This window comes from Ochotona curzoniae, unplaced genomic scaffold, assembly GCF_017591425.1.
Source record: "Ochotona curzoniae isolate NIBS_2020 unplaced genomic scaffold, NIBS_Ocur_1.0 scaffold_4812, whole genome shotgun sequence".
Lineage (NCBI taxonomy): Eukaryota > Metazoa > Chordata > Mammalia > Lagomorpha > Ochotonidae > Ochotona > Ochotona curzoniae.
In genome coordinates, this window is record NW_024467124.1 from 2018120 (window position 1) to 2043837 (window position 25718).

At 46.5% G+C, this 25718-nt stretch overlaps 2 protein-coding genes across 2 annotated transcripts; both read right to left on the bottom strand.

The window, feature by feature from the left end:
* Positions 1-7594: 7594 nt before the first annotated feature.
* On the bottom strand, positions 7595-8515 carry LRRC30 (leucine rich repeat containing 30). Its single transcript, XM_040970604.1, has one exon. It carries the CDS (start codon positions 8498-8500, stop codon positions 7595-7597), a length of 906 nt encoding a protein of 301 aa, XP_040826538.1. The 5' UTR covers positions 8501-8515.
* A 13025-nt stretch (positions 8516-21540) lies between these two features.
* LOC121149908 (SUMO-activating enzyme subunit 2-like) lies at positions 21541-24068 on the bottom strand. Its single transcript, XM_040970581.1, is given in 2 exon segments — positions 21541-23815; positions 23817-24068. Coding segments are annotated over 2 exon segments (1848 nt in total). The 5' UTR covers positions 24038-24068; the 3' UTR covers positions 21541-22188.
* Between the last annotated feature and the right edge of the window lie 1650 nt (positions 24069-25718).

The window sequence follows — 25718 nt, forward strand, 5'->3', positions numbered from 1 at the left end:
ATGTCCAGGTTCCTATAGGGGGGTGATCATCCTGGCATGGAGCTCCCATGTATGTGGTCTCAGCATGCAGTCTTCCCTGGTCAGACAGATATCATATTTCCCTAAGACATTGGAAATAGCCTCTCCGATGTGGCTCAGATATTCCACTGGCATGAGGTTACCTCCCAGGAACTGACCCAAATTTAGGCCATCCTCAGGCCTGCTGAGTCAGCCCTTGACTGTGTCCACACTTGGTTATGTCAAATTCATCCACAGACTTTGTAATAAGTGACAACTGTGCAGGGACCACCTGAGGTGGCATAAAAGGAAACAAACCTGCCCATTATGATCTTCCACAAAGTGACTTTCCTTTTTCAGCTCTATAAAAGAGCTAGCCAAAATAGCATTTTTGCGGCAGATTAAAATACAAACTTTTGAGACTGGCACAGTGTCATTGGGCTTGTCCGCCACCTATGGCATCTGCATCCCACATGGGTGCTAGGTCATGTTCCATCTGTTCTGCTTCTGATACAGCTCTCTGTTTATGGTCCGGGAAAGTAGCAGATGGTGGCTCTAGTCCTTGAACCCCTACATCCACCTGGGAGACCTGGAAGAAGCTCCTGGCTCCCAGTTTTGGATTAGCCCAGCTCTGGCCATGTGGCCATTTGGGGAGTGAGCCAGCAGATGGAAGATCATACAAATCCTGACCCAGCTCCACAATGCTCTTTACTTTCTTTGAAAGATCACAATCATTAAACTTCAGGTTTCTGTCTACTGAGGCATTAAAATAAGAGGAAAAAAAATTATAAAATACTGTTAGAGAATTTCAAAATTGAAAAGAGCTTCAAGTGCATTCACTGTCATGTTTTGTTTACTTAATGTGAAAGGCAGAGCTACAGAGAGAAGAGAGAGGGAGAGACAGGAGGAAATCTTCCATATGCTGGTCTGCTACCCTAATGGCTACAACAGGGCTGAGCCAGACCAAAGCCAGAAGCCAAGAGCTTCTTCCAGATCTCCCATATGGATACAGGGGTCCAAGGTCCTGGGCCATCTTGTACTGCTTTTGCAGGCATATTAGCAGGTATCTGGATCAGAATTGGAGCAACTAGGACTTGAACTTGCCAATATTGCAGGTGGTGGCTTCACCCAATATGCCACAATACCAACTCCAGTGATTTAATGTGAGATTAGACATCAGAGGATGTCTAATCAGAGGCAGAACAGATTGCACAACTCTCCTGGCCGAGTTTTGACAGTTAGTATCTGGGCGAGTGGATACACCAAGGTGAACCATGTCAGCCAATGGACCTTGGAAAGATTTTCTTCACCTTGGAGCAATGAAACCAACAGTGTCTCAGAAGTATCAAAACCACTTAAGCAATATCCTTGGAACACTTTCTTCCACATCAGGGATCCTAGGATGGCATCAAGTGGCCGTCCTCCATGTCCAGGTGCTGATGTGGTTTGGCTGTTGGAAGAAGTCCCCTCCTGTTCCCTCTGGCCCCTTCCCCCACCACGAAAAAAAAAAATTGAAAAAATTTGTTATACCAACTTTCCCCATGCCTCCATCCTCCCCACCCTAATCAGTGGCCCACATGAGTGTATGTCCTTCTCAATTATGTAAATAATATAAAAAAAAATTTTTAAAAATAAAGTGTGATAGGTTGTCTCACTTGGGAGGTGTAGTGATCTGTGTGTAGTGTTTCACTTAATCATTCAATATATGATTTTTCTCTCCCCTGCATTGGATTGAAAAAGAAAAAAAGAAAGAAAGTCATTCAGGTTACTAACTCTAGTGACAGAAATAGGAAAACCACCAGCAATTGATTCCATGGCCCAGCATTTTCTTCTCTCCAGTCGGCACATGTTCTGCTAGACCAGTTTGCTCCAGGCTGCCTTACGATCAGAAAGACCATGAGGGTTCATCAGAGCTCTGCCTGCTGGGTCCTGCCCTGGAACCCTGAAACAAAGAATGTTCAGAAGGCAGCTGGGATGCCACATTTTCCACAGGAGTCTAATCAGAAGGCTCTTACCTGCTGGCCAGTTTCAAGGGCCTCCTGCCTTCTGCTGCCCTCTCGACACTTGCTTGGCTCCTGGCCCTCCTACAGCAGGAAGCACCTGCAGCAGCAGCAGCTTTTCCCAACCCAAAATGAGCTCCTGAATTGCAGTGAAGAAATGCAGCCCTCACCAGAACGACCACATCAGAATTCCTACAATGGAGGCTTGGGCCTGTGTTTCCCTGTAGGTCCAAGGATCCTGAGGAGCAGTTGGTGCTGAGCACAACTGCCAATCCTGAGTCCTTTCAGAACCCTGGGAAAGACCCCCGGCCTCCACGTGGCAGTGGACAGGTCCAAGAGCTCCTTTCCAACCCAGGACATGTAGCACCACCAGGGATCTTAACACTTCTCTGTCCCAAGTGTTTGCCCAACAGGTAAGATTCTGGTAGAGAACTGACAAATACCACAAAGGTGTCACACAAGTGGACCATTCTGAGACAACGGTTTTCTCAAATTCTCCATCAAGACAAAGCAAAACAATGGATCTCTTGCATCCGCGGCCGTTAGGGGTGGGCTGTGTGTTCCCCACACCTCACCCCTTTCATTCTGCAGCCTTTGGACCTGTTTACATAACTGTTAGAGTTGTCAGAACACTGCATGTATTTAGTTCAGCCTTATTTTCTTTACCCATAGAATTATCTCTGCGAAGGATGTTAGGGCACGTGGACGAGTTCATCCCATCATCACATCCCCAGCACCTGCATCTTCAGGACAAGGTACACAGTGAAAGTCATGTGGTTGACCTGCCAGCTCAGACCACAGCTTTTCCTCCCATCTCACAGAGCCTCTTTTCCTGCGTGTGTAGGGCATGCAGGTGGGTGTGACACTCAGGAGATTAGAAGAGAATAGGCTTCCCCGAAGAGGCATGCGCTGGCACAGACATGTGAGGGATGCAAGTGCTCCCCACCACAGGATATGCATGATCGTGTGATGCTCCAAAAGTCCTCCAGCTCGGTCCTCAGAGCTTCGGTCCTGCACCATTCACAATCTATGTTTCTCCCAGTGTCAGGAAGTACAATGACATGACTTCAGCTTACCTTTCATCTCCTGGCCTGTGCTGAAATAAGGAATCCGGAAGTGGCAGAAATTAAGCTCTCTCTTTGCAAGTAGATTCCTATGACACCACTAAACAAATTTTTTGCATAGCAAGCTTCATGCTAATGGCTTTCAGTTATGCTCGCTTAATGATGCCCAAGCTCCTACAAATTCATTATGAGCTCTCTCAACTTCCCCTTTTTATTACTAGCATGTCCTTTTCTTCTTCCTTTCTTAATTAGTAAGGCTTTGGATTTGATGCACAGGTTGACAAACAATGTTAAAGGAACAGTTGTAAACAATTCTTTTCTCCACAAGGTCAGAATAATCATTCCTGTTATTACTTATCAGTAAATCTTTATCTCATTTTTTTAAAACACAGATACTTCACGAAGTTCATGAAATAGTAGAGTGACAAGGTAATTAGGAGTAGACATTTGACACCCCAGTTAAGAAGCCCTTGGGACCCCCATACCCTGCCCTGAAGCATTTGCTGCCACTCTCAATTCCAGCTTCTAGCCACTCCACACTCTGGAAGGTATCAGGTGATGGCTCGGTAGCAAGCTAAGTCCATTGTGAACTCCAGATGCAGACAGCGTTCTTAGCCTCTGATTTCAAGCTGGCCCAGCACCGGCTGTTGCAGGCATTTGAGGAGAAAATCAGCAGATGGGAGATCTGCCTGCAAGGTACAGTCTATGTAAATGCAGTACACAACATAAAATAGAGTCTAACATTTATGTCATACCCTATGTACAGGAAGGTACTACATCTACATTATTGCATTCCATTGTATTGTCGAGCAGAGGATGATAAGAGAAATGGGCTGCAGATGTCGGATGTTCAGTACACAGGATTTTTTTTTTCCTCAGATATTTTCCATGTCAGTTGGTTGAATCTAGATTGGGAGACTGGATCCCAACCTATGTAGCATCTTCATACTGACTTAATGCGGTTGTTTGAATTTCTGTGTGTTCTGTTAGACGGTTTCCTGACTGTCTGACAATAAAGGAAGCCTCGGTGGTTACACCCAGACTGGGGACTCCGGCAACCTGTGTGTATCAGCTCACGTAGCCTGTGGACCCTTCCTGCTCCATCATTTCAGGCTGAGGTACCTGAGTGTCTCCACTGACTTCCATCTCCCTCTGTTTGAACGCTCGACTATCAAGATACATGTTCAGTTGGTGATTCACAGCATATGAAATGGACTCTCAGGACACAATAATCCACTACCAGGAGAGCAGGATTTTGCCTAATGTATCCCACAAAGGCCACGTGCCCACTAGTTTCTTTTCTCCAACACTAGCATTGACTCTCTTGCGAGAACCAGATGCGTGATCATGAAGCTACCCTGTCTCTGGTTCCTGCAGAAAGGCAATCTATTAACCAAAGCCTCAACGTGGCATCTATTTCTTCTATTAACTGTTCTTCAAGGCAACAAGCTGAATAATGACTACACTTCTCTTTTGAATACGCTGAAGTATTATGAATTTTGCAGTATTATTCCTCCAACAGATGTCTCTTTTCAAAATCGTCTTCTATTCCTAGGAAGATAAGATTTCTTTTTCAACTCTGGGCTTGGAAGCAGCAATTGCTTTGCAAGGTGTTTCTGAAGAGACGTGAAAACCACAGCATTACCCAAAATGTGAGCTGCCAGCCCCACATCAGCTCCCTAGATCAGCCCCCCACATCAAGCACCCAATTAGCTCTTCTCCTTTGGCTGAATATACCCTGCAAGCAGGGAAGTTATCCTCCGTGTTTTGATTCCAGAAGCTTAGAAATACCTGGAAGTTACTTGAATGGGACAGTATACAAAGTACAAAAGAGGAGCAAGAAGCCTTTCACACTCATTGAGCCAACTGCAGATTTTGACAACAAAAGATTCTGAAGGTTACATCGAATCCACTGCATGTCGGTATTTTGGAATAACTAAACACATTCACCAGTTTTGTTGCTCAGCACTTCTCTTTATCAATAAAGTGGAGCATTCAAAAAAAAGTCAATATCTAAAGCACATCAGGCAACTGCTACACTTTCATGGTTTCTTCAATGCTGGTGTTAACAAAGAAAGCCCTGCTATTCTACTTTTGAAAGGCACCATTGCAGGCTGGCCACCAAATGGATACCATTATTTTTCTTCCTATAAGAAACACAATAAGTTCATGGGTCACCTTCAAAACATGATTGCATTCTTTGCTGGGAGTAGAGTAGCTGTGGGATCAAGTCACTGAGAAAAGTTGTTAAGGAAAGAAAATGATCACTCAGCAATAGTGCGGTGTTGCTGTCCTCATAAGCGTTGCTACCCTTAGCAAGGTCATGGACACGCAGTGTGAGACCCAGTGGATCTCCAACAACAGACACCAACACGTATGAGCCTGGCACACACTGCTGTTTGTCTGACAGCTCCCTGACTTCAGCCAAGGCTTCAGTGCGAGTGACCTACCCCATGCTGCAGAGAAAAGCTCGCCCTCCGATTTCCCACTGAGTCAGGAGGTCAAACAAGAATTCCACTGATGTCTTTAAATAGTCCTGGCTGCCACTTAGCTAATGAGGAAGAGGATTTTAGAGTGTCCCTGGCGGGGAGGAGCTGCTTGCCAGTTGCTGCTGCAAAAGAATTGTGAGAAGACTTCTTGAGCTGCCTCCAAGGGACCCTGGTAAGTTCTGTTGCGTTAGTTCAACAGTGGAGCTTGGGCAGGAGTGTGCTAATGAGATGGTGGCATCGGATAACACCAGCAGGAAATAGCTTCCTTCTTTCATGGATGAGAAAATGGACATTGGGCTGTGTTGGGCAAAACACTTGTTTCTATGAATAAGTTACATGGAGTGCATTTGAGAAGCCCTTGGAGAAATCAAGGAGGCAGCTCCACAGTGCGGCTATGTCAGCTCCAAACTACCCAGAGCTACCCTGACTTTGCTGCTCTTTACAAATGGGCCAGGACAGATGGGGAAGGTGTTAGAGCTGGACAACTACAGCGAGTGAAGGGCTTTGCTCCCTCATCCCAGCTACGTTGTTGGTTTAATGTTCTTTGCTTAATGGGACTTTGAGGCTGCCTCATCTGCTCCATGTGGTGTGTTATTCTCATCTGTCTCGGGTCTCTCTTTAGCAGAGATCCAACATGCCGCTGTCTCAGGAAACTGAGCTCTCTACTGGGAAGGAGTGGAGTGCTATTCCTCTCCATTTTGTAACTCAGGATCCAGAGTGCAGGAAGTGTTGATAACTCAAAGTTTTACTGAATTAAACTAAGAATAATAATAAGTATCACAGGTCTTTGCAGCAACCCAAATTCCCAAACAGTGACAATATTTGCTTGGTTCTGCAGACAAAAATGATAAGGAGCCAGAGCAGCTGGCTCTGCCCTGACCTGCAGGCACATCGCTCCCTCGCTGCCACCTTCTCCTTCTCCTTCTTGAGCTGTGAGTGCTTACCAATCACTTGGGGCTCCTGGCTGCCATGATCTCAGGAAGACCCCACGGCCCCTGCACAGGAACAGTCATTGCTTATCCTGCAGCCTGGGTTTCACCAACAGCTGTGCACTCTTAAAATAAAAGACAAAGCAACCTGCACGTGTTCACTGAGTCTGTTGTCCAAGGAACTTCTAAATGTCACTAAACTCATTTTTGAAAATATCTGTACCTGAAGGCCAAGCAGCAAATATCCTTCCTCCTGTGAATTTTAAAAGGGCAGTTACATTTTTAGCATGGCTCATCTCTGCATTGCATTCTGTTACCTGCCTTTTGGGCACAAATTTCCCAATTATTAGCTTATCTCCGAGAGGAATAGAGCAGAGGCAAATTGGAAAGGGATAATTTCACTATGGACTAAGATATCTAGAAAAGAAGTTTCAGACATGGCTAAGACTGGGGGAAGGCTGTGAACAAAGGTTGAAACTGCAGAGTAACACCGGTTCATATTTATTATCTGAAAGTTATCACACTACGCTCTTACTCACCACCAGCCATAAACACCAGCAGGCTGCTTCTTTCCCTACAGCCATTTGAAACAGAAAATTCCTATAGTTATTCCCCACCCCAGAACTCCAAGGGGAAAAGCTCTGCCCATTTTTGGTCTTTGGCAATGGAGCATGGCTCCAGCTTGCCATTTGGTCCCAAGTAATGGTTGGTTGAGTATAACACAATAGCATGTGTTGCTGGTGCCACCTAAGTGCAGATGGTTCCAATGCCCCGTGCCATCCATGGCACACTGATTTGCCTCTTCGATGCAGACCTACTGTCCACAATTCCAAAAGCAGCATCTCCATATTTCTCAGAACAGTTTGTTCTCTTGGGAGAAAAACCAAAAGCTTGTTCCCATTAATTTTTGGATGGGATGAATACAGTAATCCAGAGGTTCTTAAAAACATAGAGCCTGAAAAACAAATGCCTCCCCAGGAAAAATTGAGCAACTATTTAGCAACTAGTAGCAAAAGCGTTGACTTACTAAGAGGAAGGGTAGGCAGTTTACATGAAAGAAGTAGCCAGGGTGACAGATGACCTGCCTCTTGTCCTCCATGCCCCTGGCACCCGCATCAGTGGTGCTTTTTGTCCTTTAGGTAACTGAAGAGCATGTCCAGGCCTCCCTCCACTAGCTCCGGCAGTGGCTTGGACAAAGGGTTGTGGGAGATGTGCAGTCCCTTGTCCATAGGATTCCACGCGATCCTTGCCAGTCTACCCAGCAGGTAGAGCTCATCTGGGAGGGTCTGGATGTCATTGTTGTTTAAGTTCAGCATCTCCAGGCTAGAGACGAGGCAGAGTGACCTTGGGAAGGAGTGAATATTGTTGCTCTCAGCGATGAAGATCTGCAGGCTGGCCAGACACTGGATGCTCTCCGCGATGTTCTCCAGGCGATTGGAGCCCACGTGCAAGAAATCCAGTTCCTTCAGCGAGAACACACACACAGGGATGTGTGCAAAGTAGTTGTTGCTGAGGTTCAGTTTCTTCAAACGGGAGAGGTCGGCAAAGCTGGCGGGAAGCTGGGACAGGCAGTTGTGCGACAAGCTCAGCACTTCCAGGTTCCTGCACTGACTCAGCTCTGCCGGCACCTCGCTCAGGCAGTTCATGTTCACAAACAACACCTTGAGACTGTGGAGGAGGCTGATTTCCCTGGGCAGACTCTTGAGGCGATTCCCGCACAGGTTCAAGACCACAATCCGTGTCAGTCTCCCCACCTCGGGAGGGAGAACCCGGAGCTGATTGTGTGACAGATTGAGTTTCTGGACCTCGGACAGGCCCCACAGAAAGTCTGGGATGTCCGTCATTCCTTTTGTGACCAAGCTGAAGCTGACGTGGCGCATGCCCCGCTTCAGCAGTGACCGTGGGTCCCTTCCCAAAAGCAGAGCGTCATCCCACGGAGCAAACTTCTGTCCCCTCCTGAGGATCAGCATCCCCTTGGGGTCCTTGTCCTTGGAATTGGTCCTTGACTGCCTGGCCCCCATTGCAGCCTTCTTTCTGCTTGCTCTGTTGTCACTTCCAACACTGTGAGTTTGTCCTGCCCTGGACTGTGTCAGGCAGGGAGCAGGTGCACAGTGAGAACACAATTGCAGCCACTGGGACCCGGCGTGGAGAATGCTGATGGAGAGGCTTCTTGTTCAGGCCTTTTGGTGTCCCTGGGTTGCTGCGGGAGTTGTGCCTGCCCCTGGGGGTGGGCTGCAGTGGCTTCTTTCTGAGCAGCCGGGCTGTAATGATATCCTTGCTCCTGACGCTGCTGAACAGAACTGCTCGATTCCCTCTGAATGTTACAAGGCAGCTGTCACTGTCATTCTGCCTGAGTTTTATTGACCTGCTCTGTGCAGGCAGGTCACAGGGCGGCTGCGTATAATTTTACCCTCTCTGCTTTTCTTGGGTATCATGCTTGAGCTGGGTGATTAACAAGCCCATCTCTCAAAAGGGACAAAGTGGGAAACAAAAGCAGGCCACAGCAACAGCAGTCCACCTGCACAGCTCCCAGAACCCAACTGGACAACTGGAGAGTGCAAACGAGCTGACCGCTAGCGACAAAGTGAAGTGGCCCAACTGAAGGTCATACAATGATGTCATTCATGCATGTCCCAAACTTCAGCCAGTTGTGTATTTGTGAGAAAGTAGCAGAAGCAGCCCAGATACATGGAAGCTTCCAGACCAGAGGATTTTACATCATGCCTGTAAGAGGAGATTTAGTGATGGGGTGAGGACCAGAGTGTCTGGATCTTTGTGGTGTCCTGACCCCAAGGAACTCTGGGTTCGCCTAGTTTGTGGAAGACCCTGGAATTAGTAGGAGCACTGTAAATGCTTAACTACCCCCTGAAGAGCCACCTTATGCAGGTAAGCATGGGGCACTCAGTCCTGTGAAGACTACAAATGAGCCTCTCTTCCTTAAAATAAATTAATATATATACCCTAAGTAAGCAAGGTTGATCACTACAGATGGCTAAACCGTGTTGCTCCCACCCACTGCCTACATAAGCTGAAATGCTAACCCCTATCCCAGCACCCTAGAATGTGACTGCGTTTAGAGACTAGGCCACAGGAAGATAGGAATTAAGGAAGGCCACCTAAAAATTAGTAGGTAGCTGAGACTCAGACCTCCAGTCCCCATTTCTGTTGTTTTGAGTTTCACTAGCCTGGTACTTTGTTCTGGCAGTCCTGGCAAACTAACGCAGCTCAGGAGGTAGCATTTGTTTAGGAAAAATATCCTAAAAATAGCCAGTGATTAAGGGCAGAAGGAAGGACAGGCTCATGACCCAGGTTCTCGGGAAAGGCCTGGTGGGGTGTGATCAGGGCTGATGTGGTCAAGGAAGCAGGAAGTAGACTTGCTGGGACACAGCCCTGAGAAACCATGCTGCTTCTATGGCCTGACCTCCCCTGTCTGGGGAGCTCACAGTGGGCCAGGGAATCTGCAAGTCCACCCCCATGACTGGGCCCCAGTGGGAGGTACAGGTGATGGATGTACTCTCGCCACTTGGTATCTAAAATGTTCAACTTCTTTCTTCTGAGCATGCCCCAGGGAGTCTTGGACAAAGGTGGAGGTTGGGGTCATCCTTTCAATAGGGCACCCAAATGTTCTCCTTGTCAGTGAGTGGGTGAATGGAGGAGGGAGGGATGCAATGTGACTGAATTTGTATGTCAAATTTTTAGAGCATACCGTGCCTTATCATGCCCTGTGGTGGGCCCTGGGTGTGACTGGTCCTGTAAGATCGTACACTCTAGGGACTTTGTAGTCATCCCAGTTGTGTAAGGATGCTCTGATGTTTGTTTGCATGGTGATGAAAGGACTGGACAGCACATTTCCCAGGATGCATCCCTGTCACTAAGCCATGACAGACTGTACAGTGCATGCAAATCTCACACAGCCAAGTTCTGCTGCTGAAAATTAGTTCTTTTTCATTCCAAGAATAAGACCAATGGTGCTTGGGACTCTCAAACAGGAGTAACAACAGGAGCTGGGATAGTTCGAGAAATTACTGACAATCTATCTCTGGCAATCATCTCTTCTCCCTGGATACATTTTTTTCAAATAAATATATTCTGAGCACTACCAACAAATCAACATTTATTGGATCTTTAAATTACCTTTTTATTTATTTGAATGGCAGAGATACATAGAGAGGAATCTTCCACCTGCTGGTTCACTCCTCAGATACTCATCTGTGGCTGTCCAGGCTTATGATAGGGGTCCAGAATTTAATCCCAGTCTCCCACGCAGGTGGCAAGTGCTCAACTGCTTGGAGCATCACTTGCCACCTCCCAGGGTTCACATTAGCAAGAAATTGGAGTAGAAAGTGGAACCAGACAGCAACTCAGGCCCTTTGCTGAGGGATGCAACATTTTAACTGCTGCACCAGATGCCTGCCCCATAATGGGTCTTTACCATGTGAAAGTCTTCGTACTGGGCACTTCCCATGCAGGATGAGTATTTAAATGATTTCCATTTTACAGATGAGGAGATAAAGCCATGAAGAAGTTACGCTATTTATATAAAATCAACTTGCTTGCCTGTAGTCAAGCCTAGAATTCAGGCCTAGTCAGTGTGACTGCACAGTGCAGGCTGGGAGCCTTCAGAGTGGGGATTTAGTGTGTGCTATGATTAAAGCTGAGTTTGGCTCAAAGATTCACACAGTTAAGCCCCAAAGCTGTAAGTTCACCATGAAAAAAGGATGGAGACCTGGGTCCAATTACAGCGGCAGGAATGGTGCAGTGAGAAGTTGGGAGGTCTTCATTGCATGCCAGCGCTGGTTCTCATGAAACAGTGTTAGAAAGAGCTGAGTTTAGTTTTCATTTCTACTTCCTCTTCCCAGCCGGTCATGTGGTCATGTGGCCTCAGCCCATGCTGCATGCTGCATCACTACCACCTTGGAAAAAAAGATGTATTTATTTTTGTTGGAAAGTCAGATATACAGAGAGGAGGAGAGACAGAAAGAAAGATTTTCCATCCACTGTTTCACTCACCAAGAGGCCGCAATGGCTGGAGCTGAGCTGATCCAAAGCCAGGAGCTTCTTCTGGGTATCCCACACAGGTGCAGGGTCCCAAGGCTTTGGGCCACCCCCAACTGCCCTCGCAGGTCACAAGCAGGGAGCTGGATGGGAAGTTGAGCAGCCGGGATACAAACCGGCACCCGCCCATATGGAATCCTCCTACATACAAGGTAAGGACTTTAGCTACTAGGCTATCGCACTAGGTCCCATCATTGCCACTTTCAACAGAGGTCAAACTGATGGGACTGTTAGACCTTGTACTTCATCTTATAAAACCACAACATAAATATTTATTTTCCCTTTACATTATTAGTTTCTCTGGGGTCCAGTGTGGCAGCCTAGCAGCTAAAGTTCTCACCTGGTGGGTTTACACCAGGATCCCATATGGGTACTGGTTCTAATCCCAGCGGCCCCACCTCCCATCAACTCCCTGCTTGTGGCCTGGGAAAGCAGTTGAAAATGGCCCAAAGCCTTGGGACCCTGCACCTGTGTGGGAGACCCGGAGGAGGCTCCTGGTTCCTCCTGGCTTTGGACTGGCTCAGCTCCAGCCATTGCAGCCATTTGGGGAGTGAATCAGTCGATGGAAGATCTTTCTGTCTCTCCTCCTCTCTGTAGATCTGATTTTCCAATAAAAATAGATAAATCTTTAAAATGCAAAAAACCCCCACAACATTGGCTTCTCTAAGGTATTTTGTAGGGGTGGTAAAAAGCTGACGACTACTACATCATATCAGAACTATGGCTGAGACATGGTCCCTTCTTTTACAGTTTTAATGTTATCATTATTTTCCATGATATACATTTGCAGGCATAAGGATTCCACCCGCCTACACTTCCCTCTCCTTTGCCCTTCCACCATTTTCCCTTATTACAGTGTAAGTTCTTTAGTAGCAGTTAAAGGTTTAACATCCATTTAAGTGCAACATGGCATTGTGGGTATAGGCAAAAGTAGAAAATCTAGTATCATATTGTCAAGGAATATTTAACTGTTTTACTAAAAGTCCTTCTTTTACTTGGAGTGTATTCTGCAACTGCCATGTATCTACACTTCCTGGTATGCTAGTCTCCATTATACGATCCACTTACGAACATAAAAATACATACTTGTTCACCTATATATCTATTTGTTTTGTATTCTTCATGAAGGTTGCCTTGTATCAGAGAGAACATATGATATTTGTCTTTTTGAAACCAGCTTATTTCACTGAGTATAATGGTCTCCAGTTGGTGGTCCCTTATTTCCAAGCACAGCTGGGTAGGGCTGGAGGGAACACAAAAAAAGAAATGACTACTCAGCTGGATATTCAAGAATAAGTCCAAAATTGGATGTTAATCTCTCTCACTATACCTCTATCACAACTAAGATGAGAACAAGCTATAATATCATTCTAAAGTTCTTAGTGTAATGGATTTAATCTCCTTTGAACATGTTTTAGGTCTTCTCTAATGCGTTTCTCACATATCTGAAGAGATGAGCTGTGAGAGTAACTAACTTGGTTTCTTCTATGTTTTTGAAGTGTAAGAACTACCCACTTGGTCCACCATGCTTGTCCAGGCAGAGTGGTCTGCTCAGAGGACATGAATGGTCTCAAAGCCTCAGTTTTCTCATCCAGGACATGGGCTATCTGAAGATCATCTCGTCACAGGGGTGTGAGTCCCTCCACAAGAGCGAACACTGGTATGCCGAAGTCAGAAGTGGCACACTCAAGATGGCTTTTAATTTGATAGCCTTGATCGCATCGGTCTCTGGAGAACAGATAGTGACAGAATGCTGTTGGACTTAGAATTCATTGGTTGATCACATGTTTGCCTTTCGTTCAAAGAGATGTTTGTGAATGGATTTTAGCTTGGAGTAAGTCTTGGAATAAAACATTGTTGGACGAGTGTTTTTTTTTTCAATTCTAAGGTGTTGTAAGTACCAAGATTATCTCTAAAAATCAAATTAAATCATAGAACAATTGAAATGTATGAATACATTCAACATGTTCACTGCACTTTTGTAATTTCTAATTGACTGCAGTTTCAACATAGGAAAATCAACACTAATTAATTTATTTAATCCCAAGCAAAATAAAACTAAAATGATGGGAGCATAAAACAGTAGGTTTCAAAAACATATGAAGCTATTCCTAAAGTCCCAAGAAAAGAAATTATTAAAGACAAATTAGATCTGGTGGCTGCCCGGGTAAGCCCCCCGGCAGCATGGAAGGGGAGGGGGAGGGCATGAATACAACCCTCAGGCCACCCGCTGGGGGCTCTGGGGACTTGAGGTTGTGGATTTGCAGGGAAATTAGGGGGTCACACAGGTAAGGGGTGGTAATGACCTGTGGATTCATGCCCAGAAGAGGAATAACTGCTGAGGTACATCCTGGGAAAAGGCCACCACCCATGTAAGTGAGCAATATCTTCAGAAGGACTCCCAACAGCAAGTCCACTGTACTTGCCCGTAACCAAAAGAATTGAGACCCGGTGGTTAAAGGGGAGAGGCCAGAAGACTTTGAAGAGTCAGACCAATGCACCAGCCCACATGGGAGTTTTGAGCTGGGCTTGTTTACATGGAGCAATACTGACCACCACATGCCAGCCCACACAAAAGCTAGGGCTGGGGTCCTGCCTGACACGCTAGATCCCAGTACCTGACAGTGAGTGTTGGAATAGTAGACAGGTCACATTAGGCTGAGCATGACACCAACCAATACACAAGAGAACCAGGTCCAGGGGTAGATTCTGTGAGGGATAGATGGACCCATTCCTATGGAATTATAAGTCCCACTGGATAGCTTAAGAGTTGGGATGGAGATGGGCTGAGCTAGGAGTGATCATGGAACTCACCAACACTCACTGGTACTGGGGCTGGGAAAAAGCAGGGCTGGTCCAGGCTGCAGCACTGGCTTGAGTGCCCTAAAACAGGGTGTGATGTGGGCTGGGCCAGAGCATCCATTAGCTCGTGCAAAGGCCAGGATGGATGGGGCAGGACATGCCAGCTAAGGGACTGGCACCCTTTGGCATGCATGAAATCTGGGTCTGGAAGTGGCCTGAGTGGGGGAACTTGGGCAATTCCCCTGGTGAGTCATGGCTCCCACTTGTGAGCACGTGGTCCAGGACTGGGTGTGTCGGACAGGCTGGGCAGGGTAGCAAGTGTGTGGGTTGGTTTTGGAAAGGGGTGGAGTGGGGCAGGGCTGAACAAGCCATAGCCACTAGCAAATGCAGAAACCAGGATGGAGTGCAGGTCATGCAGGGCTGGGCTGTCACACCTACTGGTTTACATGAGTCAAGGATAGGAGCAGACTGAGCAAGGCCAGGTTGCAGCACTTGCATCCCAAGGCAAAGGCCAAGATAGGTGAGGGGCTCTGCCAAGCTGGGTTAGAGCAACCCGCTGGCATGCATGAGATCTGTGGCTGGGAACAGGCCTTGTTGGGAAGCTGAGGGGACACCCCAACTGGGTTGTGGTTCCCACTAGTTAGCGTGGGGGCCAGAGGGGGGACTACGGTATGGTCTAGACATTGCCGCAGTGTCCCTTGGCATGGCTATGGACTGGGTCTAGGGTATGCCAGACTAGGCTAGACTCCAGCACCCATTGATGCTTGTGAGAACCAAAGTGAGTGTAGGATAGGCTAGGCCAGATCCCTGTTGAGTTTTATTATACATGGAAAGCATGAGCTTTGTCTGGGTATGGACCAGGCTTGACTTGGCTATAGCACTCAACAGGAAGAAATGGAATGGGTGAGTGCCAGTCAAGAAAGTCTACTGATCCTGCTAGGACAGGAGATGGACTGAGTAGGGCCGGTCCATGGACCCACCTGTGTGCGTGAGATCTGGTGTTGGGAGAGGTTATGGTGGAGGAGCCTGGGGAACTCGTCTGTCAGGACACAGTTGCTGCAGGTGAGCTCAAGGACCATGACAGGGAGCTGCCTAGACCAGGTCAGGTTATGGCACTCATGGACTTACCTTTGGATCAGGTCTGGGGTAAGCCAGGCTGGGCCAGTTCATATCACCCGTTGGTAAATCTGAGAGCCAGAATGGTGCATAGGTCATGCCAGGTCGGGATGCAATAACAGCACCCTTAGCACCCTAATCAAATATGTAAAATTATCAAAAATAAAATACAAATTTTTAAAATGTAAATTAAAATGAGGGGAAAGTATTGTATAATTACAGAATTTGAGTGCAGACCATTTAAATAAAGTTAGCTAGTACAAAATTATTTCCTTAAAAAAATAAAACATTTTATGGGCCCGGCGCAGTGGCGCAAGTGGTTAAGGTTCTTGCCTTGCACGCCTGGGATCCCATATGGGCGCCGGTTCTAATCCCAGCAGCCCCGCTTCCCATCCAGCTCCCGAGGATGGTCCAAGGTTTTGGGACCCTGCACCCACGTGGGAGACCCGGAAGAGGCTCCTGGCTTCGGATTGGCTCAGCTCCAGCCGTTGTGGTCACCTAGGGAGTGAATCATCAAACAGAAGATCTTCCTCTCTGTCTCTCCTCTCTGTATATCCGCCGTTCCAATAAAAATAAAATAAATCTTTTTTTAAAAACCATTTTAGATCTACATATCACATCTCTTCATTCTGGAAAAAAAGAAACATGTACACTGAAATCGCGTTTTTAAAAAACAGCATCTTTATTCATTAAAATTTTTAAAATAGAAAATACAGAGTATGAGAAAACACTTAATGTTTTATATATTTCCTTTTAAACATGCATATGGGTAGATGGGCAGACAGAAAAATGGGTAGCGGATAAGAGGTATAACATGACAGACACATAGATTTCATATCTCACCTTTTGTCACAAAGCAGACCTTTGAAGCATGGGCTCACGGGGCCAATGTTTTATTGAGAAGCCAATTCCAAGCAGGCATGAGTAAAGATGCCATGAGAAATAGCACAAGGAGAAAGAGCGAATCCAGGCGAGGCGTTCTGAGCTGAGCACTTCTCTGTATCAAGTACGGTCCATTGCTAGACTCTGTAGACATATGCAGACACTGCGTCAAAACATGGGGTCTCAAGAAAAGCTACGGTGACAAGCATCTATGAAACACACACCACGCTAAGACCCAAAGTAATACTGAAACTCCCGTGAACTCTTGGCTATTAACCATATATAGTGCACTGATGATAGCTGATAGGCACTCCAAATTGATCACAGTTTCAGAAATGGTAGTTGTTATACACACACATACACGTAAGACACGTGTAGCTCCCACACACGTGCTGTCAGTGGTCATTCTCCAAATGTTTGATTTTTATTTTGTCCTTGTTCATGAACTTCACAGTTTCTTCAAGGCCAATCAAACCTATATGGAATGAGCATTCCTCATTCAGTTTCCATCATTTAACATTTAGTGTTGGTAGACACCTTCCCAGCTCTCACACTCACCACTGTAGACACCTTCCCATGTTCTACCTGATATGTGTAAGATTTGTCAGGCTGATCATGTTAACCTCATGCTAAATGTGAGGAAGCCAAGTGGCCAGCACTGGACACACACCACTTGGGACACACACATCCCATTTTGGAGGGCCTGATTCAAGTTCTGGTTCCTCTGCTTTTGATCTCAGCTTTCTGCTAGCGTGCCCTCTGGAAGCAGCAGGTATGGCTCCAACGCTTCAGTTCCTGCCACAGGTGTGGGAAACCATGATGGAGCTCCAGGCTTCCGGCTTTAACTTGGCACACGTTAGCTGTTCAGGCATTTGGGGAATGAAACAGCAGGTAGAAAATCTCTCCATAACTCTGTGTGCATGTCTACTTTTCAAATTAAAAAGAAGGTAAAATTAATAAAAACTTTGCAACTCGAGGTAAATAAGTCAGGTTCTTCTTCTGAGATGTTTTGGCCTCGTTTCACTCTCCATCTCCTGTCTCACCTCAGGTTTGTTGCTGGCTCAATTTGATTCCCAGCCTCTTGTTACCCCAGAGTCCTAACCAATTCTGCGATCACAGTAGGCGCTCTGTAAATGCTCATACTTGGGCCCTGCTGGAAACTGAATGTGAGAACAGAACAATGTAAAAGGCAGGTGGCATCCTGCTTGCTTTCCATTGCTTCCTTATTACTATATTTTGGTATGAGCCAGCTAACATATCCCTTAGGAAAAATTTATCCACCTCCTCTAGATTGGGCCGATCACAGAATCCTGATTAAGCCTCCCTCACAGCAGCTCTTCAAATAAACCCTTCTCAGACATGACAAACCTATTTCACCTGCAGGAGGAGCCTTGGCCTCCAGATGGGATAGGACTGCTCAGACTCTCCCTGTCCTCGCCTCTGCTTGGGTCCGCTGGGTGGTAAAGCCAGTAGCAACAACACCACATGAACCACCTCTTAGCAACCCAGTGCAGTCAAGTCTTCCCATGTAGTCAGAACATTCTAGAAGTCTGTTCCTATCAACTCATCACTCAGAAGCCCTCCAAAGGCATACCTGTGCCCTCACAATATCCATTGAGTTTGTAGTTATACACCTTTCTGCACTGCAGTCTCCCAGCCAGCCATGCACCCCACAACACACACTTGATGCTCCAGCAACACTGAGGTCGTAAATGGCTCTGCTGTGTGGCCTTGGGATTTTCTTTTGTATGACATTATAACATATTTAACCCAGGACAATGACTCCCCATGGCTTGCTCTACAAATGTTTCTATGGGGCCATTTCCTCAGAGAAGCCTTCACTGATCTGGGCATCCTGTCCCCCTTCCCAGAACTCCCATAGAATACCTTTGCCGTGGCACTCATCAGCCCATACAGCAGCAAGGGCAGCCTCACCCTCCAGGGACATTCGGCAGTGTTGGAGGAGATGTATGGCCATCAGCTGGGGGTGAGCTGTTTGTTGATGACTAATGGGTAGTGTCCATGCCTACTGCTAGCACCCTGCAATGCCAGGACAGTCTCCGGCAGGAAGAATTGCAGCCTTGTGGAGGAATTCACTGCCAGGTCAGTTTTTGAACTCAGTTCAGCCTATTTCTTCATCACATTATAAACACAATTCTTTTTTTTTTTTTAAGATTTATTTATTTATTGGAAAGTCAGATATACAGAGAGGAGGCGAGACAGAGAGAAAGATCTTCCGTCTGATGATTCACTCCCCAAGTGAGCGCAATGGCCCGATGCTATGCCAATCCAAGCCAGGATCCAGGAACTTCTTCTGGGTATCTCACACGGGTGCAGGGTCCCAAGGCTTTGGACTGTCCTCGACTGCTTTCCCGGGCCACAAGCAGGGAGCTGGATGGGAAGTGGAGCTGCCGGGATTAGAACGGCGCCCATTTTGGATCCCGGTGCATTCAAGACGAGGACTTTAGCCGCTAGGCCATGCCGCTGGGCCCTATAAACACAATTCTTGGGTCTGGAGTTAAATCTCTCTTTTTTTCAAAAATTTAGTTGTTTATTTGAAAGACAGAGTTACAGAGAGAAAGAGAGACAGAGACATAACAAGAGCTTCCATGTGCTGTTCCACTCCTCACACAGCCACAAGGTCCAGGGCTGAGCCAGGATGAAGCAGAAGCCTGAGATCGTCTGGGTCTCCTACATGGTGGCCAGGACTCAAGTACCTGGCCACCTTCTGCTGCTATTCTAGACACAGCAGAGAGCTAGATGAGAAGTAGAGCTGCCAGGATTCGAACTCGCCAACATATGGAATGCCTGTAGCCCAAGATATCATCTGGCATGTAACTTCTTCCACACTGTCTACACTGTGGATATATTCTGTTTGAGAGGGTCATTGTCTTTCTCTGACCAATATAGGAACCCCAGGACCTGAAATGTTGATGATCATTTGTCAGCTGGGATCAAATTCCTATGTGTCCGGAATGAAACAGCTGGCACTACAATCAGGAAGAGAATCCCCACCCCACACCCCAAGAAGGCTGTTTGATCTTTTGGAACAGACACATTAATAGCTCCAGCCCATCATCCAACAGGTCACAGAAATCACGAGACAAGTGTGACGCCAAGAAAACATTGTGTCTATTTCTTGACAGCCAACACTTTACAAAAGCGCAATGGCCTGCAGCTAGGGTCCTCGCCTTGAACACACTGGGATCCTGTATGGCCGCCAGTTCTAATCCCGGCAGCCCTGCCTCCCATCCAGCTCCCTGCTTGTGGCCTGAGAAGGAAATCAAGGATGGCCCAAAGCCTTGGGACCCTGCACCTGTGTGAGAGACCCAGAAGAAGCTCCTGGCTCCTGGCTCCTGGATCAGCACAGCACCGGCCATTGCAGCCACATGGGGAGTGAATCATCGGATGGAAGATCTCCCTGTCTGTCTCTCCTCCTCTCTGTATATCTGACTTTGCAATAAAAATAAATAAATCTTTTTTAAATCAGCTTTATAAATTCATATTGAGCTTTTAAAAAGGCTGCTTTCAGAAGGAGCTCCTCTGTTGATGTGCTGTGTGCGGTGGGCCCATTCGCTGGACCTCTGATCCTCCTCTTCGGGCAGATGCAAATAACAACACTTTGGGATTGCCCTGAAGTTTACACAAGATAAAGAATGGCAGAAAGTTAGCAAAACCCCAGCACCTATTAAAGCAATTGCTAGGTAGTCATGATGAAACTGCTGCTATTACTCTTCTTGTAGGCTTGTGTGCACATCTTCCTGGAAGCAAGCAGTAGGAAGTCAGTTCTGCATTTTGCCCATCAGGCCGACCCTCCATCAGACTGATCTTCCAGAGGGCAGACTTCCCCGAATCTCCTGAGTAGCCAGTGAAGGCTTTTAGAGCCCTGCTCACTTGGACTTGACCCATGAAGCACACTTCACGCTTCATGCAAGGATGCTTAGATTAGAAGTCAAGAGCGTAATCAAATGCCAAATCAACACTTGGCACCTTAAGATGGTATCAGAAAGCAAAGGCATGACTTTGTTGAAGATTCAGCGTCCTTGGAAGAAGTTATAAATTATTGTGATATTGCAGGTTAATAAATATATATAAAAAGAGAAAAACAGAGCAACTCATTACAGTCTAGTGCAGCATAAAGTCTCTTGTTTGACAAAATGACTTATTTTGGGCCCAGCACGGTGGCCTAGTGGCTAAAGTCCTTGTCTTGAACGCACTGAGATCCCATATGGGCAGCCCACAAGCCCACTACTGCTTGTAGCCTGGGAAAGCAATCAAGAACGGCCCAAAGCCTTGGGACCCTGCACCCACCAGGGAGACCCAGAAAAGGCTCCTGGCTCCTGGCTTCAGATCAGCACAGCACCAGCCACTGCAGTCACTTGGGGAGTAAATCATTGGACTGAAAATTCTCCTGTCTGTCTCTCCTCCTCTCTCTATATATCCAACTTTGCAATAAAAATAAATAAATATTTTTTAAATGACATTTTTATTTTCAAGGGAGAATGACAGAGAGAGGGAGAGGCAGAGAGTGGAAGAGAACTTCCATCTGCTGGTTCACTATCCAAGGTCCCATAACACCCAGTTCGAGGCCAGTTGCAAGAATAGCATCTGTTGGGCCCGACGCGGTGGCGCAAGTGGTTAAGGTTCTCGCCTTGCACGCCCGGGATCCCATATGGGCGCCGGTTCTAATCCCGGCAGCCCCGCTTCCCTTCCAGCTCCCTGCCTGTGGCCCCGGAAAGCAGTCGAGGACGGCCCAAAGCTTTGGGAACCTGCACCCGCGTGGGAGACCCGGAAGAGGCTCCTGGCTTTGGATTGGCATAGCATCGACCGTTGCGCTCACTTGGGGAGTGAATCATCGGACGGAAGATCTTCCTCTCTGTCTCTCCTCTCTGTATATCCGCCTTTCCAATGAAAAAATAATAAAAATAAATTTTAAAAAAAAAGAAAAAAAAAAGAATAGCATCTGTGTCCTCGGCGAGGGGAAGGGCCCCCAGTCCTTCAGCCAGCGTGTGCTGCCTTCTCAGCACATTAGCAGGAACCCAAATCAGGAGCAAAGCAGCTGGGACTGAAGTAAGACACTCCACTATGGGGGATGGGCCACCTAAGTGACAGCTTACCCTCCCTCCTGTGCCACAGTACCACCCTCCTACTGTCCTTTTCTGAATACCAGCTGCTCCACTTCTTTTTTTTTTTTTTTTTTCAAGTGTAACAAGTAGGCAGATGCCATTTATTTGGTCCATAAGTACAGCATAGTCGTTATTGGAGTTTTACAAAACATCAAATATAAATAACCTGAAACTGTAACAATACACAAAAACTGGCTTCTTGCAGATATATCAAGCAGTACAAACTGAAAACTTGAGTAAATTAACATACTTTTACATTAATATACATAGTGCCAGTTAACATTTAAAAACAAATTTCAATGCATAGCACTTGATACTTCTTTGAATTTGTTTCAGTAAGTTAAGAGTATGAAAATGGTTAGATCTAGGCTAAAAATAATTATTCTTCTAGCCAAAAATAAAGGCATAATATTTATAACCAGGTATCAACTTTACTAAACCACAACATTTTAAAACTATTAAATGATACCTAAAGGTATTTACATGAAAGAAGGCAACATGCATTGTGTCGTTTCACCTCATGATTGGTGATGCACACACTTTGTTCAAAGCGTCTGAAAACTATTCCTACCTTCAGTACTGCTTACTGCAACGGCTCTAACAGTTCTAGCAAAATGCTTTCAAAGGAGCAGAATCAATTCCAAGTCACTGGTGTCAATCCGTCCCCTCTGGAACAAAGGGTGTAACCGGTAACCTGCTTCTCCGAGGGTCCTGTCGGAGGTGGCGCTTCAGTCTAAGGCTATCACGTCCTCAAGCTCTTCCGCCTGCTCGGTGCGGGGCCGCTTTGCACTGACACTCTCTATCTCATCTGATTTTCTTTTGCGACTTTGCTCTTCACCAACATCAGCATTATTTGAAGGACTTTCTTCATCTGAATCAACTATAAGCACATCATCTTGCTCTTGTGCTGTGGAGGTAGAGGGCTGTGCTCCATCGTCACTGCCATTGGTTATGCTTTTGGTAGCGTCCTCGGCCTGCTTGGGCCCCACTTTTTCTGGGGCATCACCGACAACTTCAAATTCAACATCCTTTCCTAGGTCTTCACTGTGAAGGATGTTGATCAACAGAGTGTAGTCCTGGAGGAAGTCATCTGCTTGAAGCCGGCTGCCATTTCTAATTCCAAATTCTGACAATTTCTTGTGATTATTAGCTTCTGTTTCTCCCTCTTCTGAAGATATTAGAATCGTTCCTTTCCCATCTTCAATTTGGACGTCTGGTGCTACCATTGCGAACTTTTCTTTCACTATCTTGTCCTGTAAGGTGAGAACAGTCACTTTATGGACATTCAGCCGGACAGTCACCTCTGGCTTGCTGGCACAGACATAACAATTGGGATTGGGAGGATCCAGGGCACAAGGCACAAGGAGCTTCTTTCGGGGGTTTGGTTGCTTATTCAAAAAAATAGTTCTACACTGGTCTATTTTTCCTGACAGGATCTTCAACCCTTCCAAAACTATCAATCCGGCAATCACTGCGTTAGTGGTAGCAATAGCAGGAATAATGTTCCCGGCCATTGATTTTATATCAAATCTGCTCTTCATATTCATACTGAAAATATGCATCCTAAGGTTTGCAGCAGAAGTGACAAAATCCATTGCAGACGGGTCATCCTTATCCCATATGAGCTCGGCTCCGTCGCCTTTCTCTGCTAAGTGAACCCTTAGCGTCTCAATGCTCTTGGAAAAGAGGCTTGCGTAGCTCTTCACATCCAGCACCTGCTGATCTTTCAGACCCAACTGGGGTTCATTCTGTTGATCTGATGCATTGGTTTCTTCTCCTTGACTTTGTACTTCAGCCCAGTCCAACGGAACCGGAGGTTTCCTTTTACGCCACAGTTTGTCCATTGTCAACAGATATCTAATATCATCTTTAAAAAGCTTGGTAAAAAGTTTAACTGGGTCATATCCAGTTGATTTAGCCCATTCCTTAGTGGAAATACGTTTAATATCGCCATCTTCATTAGACGCTCTGGCTCTGGCTTCAGCTTCTGTTGGTTCCCAGGCGGCTTCCGGGTCAGCTCTGTCGGGAGACACTTCTTGATCAGCATCCTCCTCACCAAACAACTGGTTGAACAAATACTTTGCCCAAACGATGCAATGAATAGGTTCTGAAGGTGTGTTGCGAATTGTACAGCCAGGAAAAGTTCTCTGGGTTGGTTTTGGATGACATTCATAGCATTCAGTCACTCCCTTTTTGATAGTAGTTACCTGCCCAAGGTAACCAGCAGTCCCACTCTCAATGAGAGGGACGTCCGCTGCCAGACACATTCTATTCACGTGATTTCGAGCCGCTCTGTTATCTAAAGCATTCATAACTAATATGAATTGTCGAAAAAACTCCACATTATAGTCGGGGCTGCGCCTTGGATCTTCCAACATGCTTCTTTTGAAACAAGAACTGCCTGTTGAGGTTGCTGACATCGATGGTGTCCAGGTCAATCAGGTCGATGTGGGAGAAGCCGGTGAGCACGAGGTTCTTGAGGAGCTCGCAGCCGATGCCGCCCGCACCCACCACCAGCACCCGGCCCCCGGCCACGGCCTCGGCCAGCTCCCGAGGAAGTCCCCGCGACAGTGCCATGGCGGGACGACCACGAGCGGCGGCGACGACGGAGGCGGGAGAACTGAGCCGCCGCCGGAAGCGGGTGGGGGAGGGCTGCTCCACTTCTGATACCACTTTCTGCCAATGCGCCTGTGAAAGCAGTGAAGTACGGCCCAAGTCTTAGGTCCCTGTACCCGCATGGGAGAATTAAAAGAAGTGCTTGACTTTGGCCTAGATCGATCTCTCTCCCTCTCTCTCTCTCTCTTTCTCTCTGAAACTCTGCCTTTCAGATGAATACAATAGATCTTTAAAGATTTATTTTTTATTATTTTTTCATTGGAAAGGCGGATATACAGAGAGAGGAGAGACAGAGAGGAAGATCTTCCGTCCGATGATTCACTCCCCAAGTGAGCGCAACGGTCGATGCTATGCCAATCCAAAGCCAGGAGCCTCTTCCGGGTCTCCCACGCGGGTGCAGGTTCCCAAAGCTTTGGGCTGTCCTCGACTGCTTTCCCAGGCCACAGGCAGGGAGCTGGAAGGGAAGCGGGGCTGCCGGGATTAGAACCGGCGCCCATATGGGATCCCGGGCGTGCAAGGCGAGGACCTTTAACCACTTGCGCCACCGCGCCGGGCCCGAATACAATAGATCTTTAAAAAAACAAACAAAAAAAAAGGATTCCTTTCTTTATCCGTTTCTAGCTCTGGAACCTTGGGCCGCACTAGCCATGGTAAGCTTTCAGAATTGCTGTGATTTGGGCATTGGGGTTAAATGAGCCGAGTCAGGTGAACTGTTGAGCATGGCTCCTGGCACACGGTTAAATACTAGTGGGCATCAGTGATGAGGAGTTCCAGTGTTGCCTTCCCATCAGCTTTATGACTTTAGGCAAATTTCAGCTTTGCTGAGCTTCTATTTGCTTTCTGCTAGGGAATTCAAAATGGAACATGTATGACACTGACTTTAATCAATGGTTCTTTAAGCTCGCGAAAGGGACTCAGGGCCTTAAAAATAAAAAACCTACAGAAGTCACTTATGCATAGGAATGACAAATGAAAGGAAACAGAGAAGAATAGAACCTGGTTTGTTAGGGTGACTAGCAAATGCAATGAAACTTAAAATACTATTTACTCTGCTTTATTTTTTTCACCAACCTTATTATCGTGTGTAATACTAATGTTTAAAGCATTTCCTTACATGAAGAGGAGAGTGAATCCTCATATACCTGTCAGCCACTATTAACAAGTAATAATTTAATTATTAATGAAGATTCAACCAGCTGCTAGTTACAACTTTTACTAATGCTGAAAGCCTTAAACTGCACCTTAAGTAAGCAGGTGAGGAATATAAAACCAAGAATAAAAAGACATGCTTGAGCTGGAAACTTCAGGCAGGCTTGGATTAACGAGGAATCAACCCAGCTTGTTCTTGCTGCATGGTTCTAGGTTACCCACTCAGCAGCATTCATGAGACACCTGCTGGGTAGCAGGCCAGGAGTAAGGCCTAGGGATACAAAGAAGAGAAAGCCAGTGTGGAAACAGAGCAGGATAAAGATCAAGTCCATATCGCTAGTGAAGTCTTCCTCTGGAGTCGAGGCTAATTTTTCCAGCAGGAGGTTATAAGTGTGCTAGCAGAAATATGCCCAAGTTTTTGGAAAGAAGCACAGAAAACAAGAAGTGGCTCTTGTAGGAACCAGGACAGCTGGATGCGAAGCCAAGGAGGAGT

Coding starts and splice junctions, on each gene's coding strand:
- LRRC30 (XM_040970604.1), bottom strand. CDS start 8,500: ATGGGGGCCAGGCAGTCAAGGACCAATTCCAAGGACAAGGACCCCAAG.